The sequence below is a fragment of the Quercus robur genome, chromosome 9 (genome assembly GCF_932294415.1).
Source record: "Quercus robur chromosome 9, dhQueRobu3.1, whole genome shotgun sequence".
Lineage (NCBI taxonomy): Eukaryota > Viridiplantae > Streptophyta > Magnoliopsida > Fagales > Fagaceae > Quercus > Quercus robur.
In genome coordinates, this window is record NC_065542.1 from 22,148,612 (window position 1) to 22,156,208 (window position 7,597).

The 7,597-nt window shown below is 36.1% G+C and overlaps 1 protein-coding gene across 1 annotated transcript; it reads left to right on the forward strand.

Annotated features, from left to right (window-relative positions):
- Window positions 1–416: 416 nt before the first annotated feature.
- LOC126699593 (WEB family protein At3g02930, chloroplastic-like) lies at window positions 417–4,928 on the forward strand. Its single transcript, XM_050397495.1, has 3 exons — window positions 417–850; window positions 1,605–1,806; window positions 2,186–4,928. The coding sequence occupies exons 1-3, from the start codon at window positions 834–836 to the stop codon at window positions 4,502–4,504; spliced, it is 2,538 nt and encodes an 845-aa protein (XP_050253452.1). The 5' UTR covers window positions 417–833; the 3' UTR covers window positions 4,505–4,928.
- Window positions 4,929–7,597: the final 2,669 nt, after the last annotated feature.

Here is a 7,597-nt window from a genome sequence, read left to right on the forward strand (position 1 = left end):
AAAATAATTTACTGTTTTGACAATTTTTTAAATTTTTCATAAAATTTTTTCCAAAATAGGTGATAACCAGACCCTTTAAATATTTAAAAATTATATAAAAAAATATATATATATTAATTAAATATTTAAAAAATTGCAAGGCACTATATATGCGAAAAAAGAAAAAGGTATTTTTATTTTCTAGAAAAAAAGAAAAAGAATTACAGGGCATCTTGGAAAAAATCCATGACTCCCTCTTATCTGCTTTCCTGAAAAGCAGGGTCCGCTTGGAAGACAATACAGAGGACCCCTCATTGCCTCTGAAAAAGTTACCTATTACCTTTGACAGATTAAAGAAACAACCAGGGGGCACTTTTGTACATACACATACACATGCACCTTGAAAATAAAAATAAACCAACCCTCTAAAGAAGAAAGAGAGAAAAAGAAAAAATACAGAGAGAGAGAGTGAGTGAATGTTAGATTAGAAAGAGAAAGGGAGAGTACAACTACAAGAGCTTAGTTGTGCTTGTATGTGAGTGTGTCTCTGTGTGTGGCCATTTAAGAGACAGGAAAACCAACCTAAATAATTTGGTTTCAGTTCTGTAAATTCCTTTTCTTCTTCTTCTTCTTCTTCTACATCTGGTTCAACTTATTAATCCTAACTTCCACCATCTTCTTCTGCTGTTTCAGAAACAAAGAAACAAATTTATAATATCTTATGCTGATTCTAGAATTTGCACATTTTCTTACAATGTCAGCACTCTAGCTCCCCCTTCAATATCCAACCCAACACACACTTCTGTCTCACTTCCTCTTCTTCTATTGCAAACAATTGCACACCACCACCAACCATGTCAACCAAATCCAAGTAAGTTCACTTACCCATTTTATCTCTCTCAATTTTCTCACTTTTAGCACTTATCTTCAAAGATCTGATTTGGGTTTTTAACATTCTCTTATATTTTCTATTTGGAAGAGTTGTGGGTGTTATAAAATTGTGTTTTTTATTTTTTCAAGTTTTAATTTTTGGTTCTTATTTGGAAGATTAGTGGGTTGGATCTATTTTTTTGTGGTCTCTAATGGGGTTTTTCCTGCTTCTTTGATTCAATTTTGGGCGAAATTCTTTCTCTATGGTGTCTATTTCTATCGTCTTTCACAGTTTGTCAGTTTCTTAATTTGTTTTGTTAAATGGGTTTTGCTTCAGTTTCTTGATTCTTAGTCTTGATCTTGGCTCATTTTGGTGTTTTTTCTAGTGAAGTTGTACATGTTTAGTTGGATCTATTCTTAAACAATTTGTGCCCTGATCAACATATGTAGTTTCTTTCTCAAAAAAAAAAAAAAAAAAAAAAAAAAAAATATGTAGTTTACATGTTATCTCTGTGTGCACGTGCGTGCGCTTCTATTGTTGTAGTAAGAATTTCATTGCTGTGTTTCTGATGCTAAATTTATGCACAAAGTTTCTCATTTTTGGCTTAGATCCATCTTTCTTTTTCATTCCTATTTGATTTACCTTTACATGATTAATATTTATGTATATTTCATTGCCTGTCTCATTTAATGTATTTTTTTTTTATGTATATATACTATGGTTGCTATATTTATGAGACTCTGCACTTGAACAGATCTGCTTTGTCCGAAACTCCTAACAAAGCATCACCAGCAACTCCTAGAGTGAGTAAACCAGGCAGGGGAGTGGCTAAATCAGAATCTGATTCACCCTCTCCTTTGCAAAATTCACGGCTTTCAGTTGATCGGTCCCCGCGAACAGTTACCTCAAAGCCTGCCATTGAGCGTCGATCACCCAAAATTGCTACCCCACCTGAAGTAAGTATTACAAATGCACTTCAAATGCTATTTATCTTTAATAATTCAGTGCATAATTTGTTCCATTTTAAAACTTGGGATTTTGAACTTCTCAAAAGCATTGAAAATGAGGAGGGAAATTATTGCAAGATGTCATCATTAATTATTTGGGTCTTCTTAGGCAGATACTGAAAATTAAATCCTGGACAAATTGCTTTTTTGATGTTCTGGAATGAACGGTTAAAGAGGAAGTTTCCTAAAATAAATTTTCAAGTGTGATCTTCATCACATTTTCAGTTTGTTTATTTCTTGAAACAGAAAGAGATGTTCCCTTTTTACATTGTCTTGTGATAGGTGATTTGAGTTTTGATATGCATTGTTAATTTATCTTGTTTTTCAGAAACAACCTACACGGATTGCAAAGGCATCAGAACTGCAGGCGCAATTGAATACTGTTCAGGAAGATCTAAAAAAAGCAAAAGAACAGATAGCTTTGGTTGAGAAAGAGAAGGTGAAAGCCATTGATGAATTAAAAGAAGCCCAAAGAGTTTCTGAAGAAGCAAATGAGAAGCTCAAGGAGGCTTTGGTAGCTCAGAAGCGAGCTGAGGAGAATTCAGAGATTGAAAAGTTCCGGGCTGTTGAATTGGAGCAGGCAGGAATTGAGGCATCCCAGAAGAAGGAAGAGGAATGGCAGAAAGAGGTTGAAGCTGTGAGGAATCAACATGCTTTGGATGTGGCTGCTCTTCTCTCTACCACTCAGGAGCTCCAAAGAGTGAAGCAGGAACTAGCGATGACTTGCGATGCAAAGAACCAGGCAATGAGCCATGCTGATGACGCAACTAAGATTGCTGAGATTCATGTCGAGAAAGTGGAGATTCTCTCGGCTGAGTTAGCCAGGTTGAAGGCTTTGCTTGATTCAAAGATTGAAACTGAGACCAGTGAAAACAACAAGATGGTGATGAAGCTTAAGTCTGAGATAGAATCCTTGAAGCAAGAACTCGAGAAAGTGAAAAGTCTTGAAGAGAACTTGATAGAAAAAGAGGCCTCCATTGAACAGCTTAATGTTGAGCTAGAAACTGCAAAGATGGCTGAGTCTTATGCACGTAGTCTGGTGGAGGAGTGGAAAACCAAGGTTGAGGAATTAGAGATGAGGGTTGAGAAAGCAAATCAGTTGGAGAGATCTGCATCAGAATCTTTGAATTCAGTCATGAAACAACTAGAGGGAAACAATGATTTATTGCATGATGCAGAATCTGAAATTGCTGCTCTAAAAGAGAAGGTGGGGTTGTTGGAAATGACAATTGGAAGACAGAAAGGGGATCTTGAGGAATCAGAACGTCATCTTGATATGGCCAAGGAAGAAAGTTCTGAAATGGCCAAAAAGGTTGAATCTCTGAAGTCTGAGCTTGAAACTGTGAAGGAGGAGAAAGCCCAGGCTTTGAACAATGAGAAGCTTGCAGCTTCTAGTGTTCAGACCTTATTAGAAGAGAGAAATGAACTTATTAATGATTTGGAGAATTCCAGGGGTGAAGAAGATAAGAGCAAGAAGGCAATGGAAAGCTTAGCTTCAGCCTTGCATGAGGTCTCTGCAGAAGCAAGAGAAGCTAAAGAAAAGCTGTTATCCATTCAAATTGAGCATGAAAATGATGAGACCCAGATACAAGATCTAAAGTTGGTTTTGAAAGCAACAAATGAGAAGTATGAAAACATGCTTGATGATGCAAAACATGAGATTGATGTTCTTATGAATACAATTCAACAATCCAAGAAGGAAATCGAAAACTCCAAGGCTGAGTGGGAGCAAAAAGAACTTCATTTGGTGAATTGTGTAAAGGAATCGGAAGAAGAGAGCTCTTCTCTGGAAAAGGAAATAAAAAGGCTGGGGAATTTGCTCAAGCAAACTGAGGAAGAAGCTTATGCCTCCAAGGAGGAAGAAGCTCAGCTGAAGGAAAGCCTACAGGAAGTTGAAGCTGAGGTAATTCATTTGCAGGAAACTCTTGGGAAAACAAAGTCTGAGAGCATGAAATTGAAGGAAAGCTTGCTGGACAAAGAAAATGAGTTACAGAGTATAATTCAAGAAAATGAGGAGCTCCGAACTAGGGAAGCTGCTTCCCTTAGGAAAGTTGAAGAGTTATCTAAGTTGCTTGAAGAAGCTACAGCCAAAAAGCAAACTGAAGAAAATGGTGATCTTACAGACAGTGAGAAGGACTATGATATGCTTCCAAAGGTAGTTGAGTTCTCTGAAGAGAATGGACATGGAAGAGAAGAGAAGCCTAAATTGGAGCTTCCACTAAATCAATGTGAGGAACCCAGAAAAGAAAATTCACAGGAAGAGCATAATTTCTCGTTTGATGAGGCTGAAAAAATGGTTTCTGCCAAAGTTGAGAACGTGAATGGAAAGATGAAGGAAGATGAGAGCAAAGAAAAAGAAGATGACTCAGTAGAAGTTGAATTTAAGATGTGGGAGAGCTGCAAGATTGAAAAGAAAGAATTTTCACCAGAGAGAGAAACAGAGCAGGAAAGCTTTGAAGAGGAAGTGGACTCAAAGGTGGAAGGTGGTGAGAGCTTTGATCAGATAAATGGGGTATCTTCTACAGAAAATATTAACGATAGTGAAAGCCCACCATCAAAGCAGCCGCAACAGAAAAAGAAGAAGAAGCCTTTGCTTGGAAAGTTTGGAAGCCTACTAAAGAAGAAGAGCACTAGCAACCATAAGTAGAGAAATAGACCAGTTTGGCCTAACTTGTGCTCTACTAGCATGCAGGTATATTTGGTATTATTTTTCACCTAAATGTGTTTGCTTCATTGTTTATGCTTCCTGAAAGCAGAATAGGTTAAAGAAATGAAGAGGCTTGTATTATCTTTTTAGTTTTTCCTTCTCTCTCATTTGTTTTTTAATGTGATTCCTCATGTGGGACAGTATCTTGTATGTGATGGAGAATTTTTTTTCCCCCTTCATTTTCATTGTGTTCATTGCCCTTCTTAGATAGATTTTATGAAAAGGAGTGATAATTTGATTTTGTATCTTGATGTCTTGTTGCCAAGTCTGTATTCTAAATGGATATGATAGTTGTTGCAAAGAGCTGCAAAATTCTATCTTGATATGCAGTCGTCTATTAAATGGATGTCACCTATCACTGTTAGTTGTTGCAGAGTATTTAAACTTCTTTACTGCATAGAGTTACTGTTTGCAAAAGGAACCACACAACTTGATGTATTTTGCTGGAATTGAATTTCATTTGATTTGGAAACAGTCTTATAAATCTAGCCAACTTTACCATTTCAAGTTATTTAATTGAAGTGTGCCAACTGATATTGGAAGTGAATTTCTATGTTGCCAAGTTCTGATGTGCCATGCATAAGTTTAATCTTAGGGAAATGGCCTCCACCTCCAACTGATTAACATTATCAAATTGGTAGGGAACAGCTACTTACCTTGCAAGTGCAATATCTTAAGATCAGGGCTGACTTGAGTTTAGATGGTAGCCTAGTTTCATGTCAGACTCAAAATCCTTTTTTGTTTTTTTTTTTTTGCTTTGTTGAAATTTGAAGAGAATTTATCTGGTAGTTGTTGAGCGTGAAACAAGCGTGAGTGCTTCCTTTGTTCCCAACATATATGAGATAATCCACAAGCTTTGTCTTGTGTCAGCCTTTCCATGTATTGGAAACGCTGATTGCCTAAGTATTGGTGTATCAGATTGCTTATTTCACAAGTTGTGGTGAATTCAATAGTTCTGCAACATTGCTAATGTTACATGGACTGTTTTTTTATGTTGGATGGAGTGTTACACGTACAGTTTTTTTTTTTTTTTTTGGCTAAATGAAAAATGAGGTTTTTGGTATGAGCTCATCGACCTCATGTCACGTAATAGCAATAGGTAATACCATGTGTACCACATGGGTCTTGTTATGGCTATCGCTCGACTTGCTTATCTCTGGTGCTGGGATAAAGACTCTTACTATCAAGCTACACCTTGTATGGTACATGTACAGTTTGTTGTGGTTGTTATTGTGGTCAGCCGTATAAAAAGTATACCGAAAGTAAGTGTTATGTGTTAGCATTATAAATAAGTGGCCCCAATGCATACTTATAGCCGAAGGAAGGTGAAGCTTAGGTGAGTGGGAGACAAGTTTTTTAGGTACTGAGCCAGTGCCATTTTACCCAACAAAATTATCATTTGTAACATGAGGCACCTAGAAAGTCAAATTCTTAACTAATGGTTAATATTAAAGAAGCTTTGCTTTGAACAATCCCAAGCGTATAGATTTGGGTCAAAAAGAAGGGGACATGCTTTGGAAATTCTCATCGGGATGAGTAATCAAACTCTTCTTGCTAGTAAGTACTGCCTAGAAATTTCCAAACTACTAATGAAACAAAAATTGTAACAGTAGCTTGGTGAAATTTGCACAACTTTTAATGCCATCATCAACTTGTAACAGATAATATTACCATCTAGAGCATTCCATTAGCTCGTGAAAATTTTTATTTTTATTTTTAAATTTTAACTTAAGAATTTTTTTTCCCTATTTTACATAATTAATTTTCAAAAATACCTACATTACTTTTAAAAATACATACTGTAGGGATAAATGAGCCGAATAGGAGTATTGGGTCATGGGCCATGCTCGAAGATGTAGGGTAGCCTGAGGAGGGTCAAACAATAAGATAAGCGTGTGGGGCAATGTGATGAGGACAAGAACAAGTAATGACGAACAAAGGTTGTCTCTTGAGGATCCAAACTTCCTCGGGAAACATTGTGGGGGATTGGAACCCTGTTGCTTAGAGAATACTGTGCAAGAGGGTACCATAATTCTAAGGATAAGTTTCAGATAAAAGAATATGCAGTGAACTAGAAAATATTTGAGAAGAAGGCTGCTACCACCACATTAAATGCTCTGCACCTAACTAACTGGCCGCATTTATGTAGAAATGATGTCTGAACAATGATATTGAGCCTTACAGCTACACACAAAGGTTCCAAGAAGAATTTGATGGGACAAACATCCAGAAAATCACTTATATAATCAATAGGTGGAAAGTTGGGATTGAAAAGGAATATGACTGTATAAAGAAAAGACTCCCGTGAGAAATGGGGTATATATTCACTAGAAAAACAAACAAAATGGAGGGGGAACATCTTGTACTTAGATAAACCTGAGTGAATATAAGAACATTTCATCCTCGGACTTGACCGAGGAGTGTTAGTCCCTTCAAACTGTGTTTTCTTATCTTTTTGGCACGAATCCAATCTATTGTGTTCCATAAATGATTTGCTAAGTTTTTACACTACATTTCATTAAAATATTATTTGTTTATCAATTTTTTATTATTCTCAAATTTTCTCTCTTTTTGTGTATACGAGTAAAGAAACATTAAAAATTAAATTTGCATGTGAATAGTAACCCTGTATATTTATACGGTTATTGTAACTCACATCTTATTTTTAACAAATTTACATGAATTGATGCAAATGATTTTTGGAGTTAAATGTGCTAAATTTATCCCTTATGCTATTCAATGATGGATGCAAGTACTCTAATAAAATCATTTTGGATAAACTGGTTTCTTAGACTTAGACTTTGTAGTCCATGCAAACTAGTTAGGGGTGTGACCAATCCAAGAGTTAAAGCTTTTCGGTTAGGGTAAGGATTTGCTATAAACTAAGTTGCAACAATTCTTGCAAAATGCATGTGTCAATGCCTCAAATGAACTCCATTTGGGGAAAAATTCAATCTTGATATGGAAAAATATAAAACTAGACAGGTGTCTATTTAAGGCATTGACACATGTGCATTTTTATAGGAGTTGCTG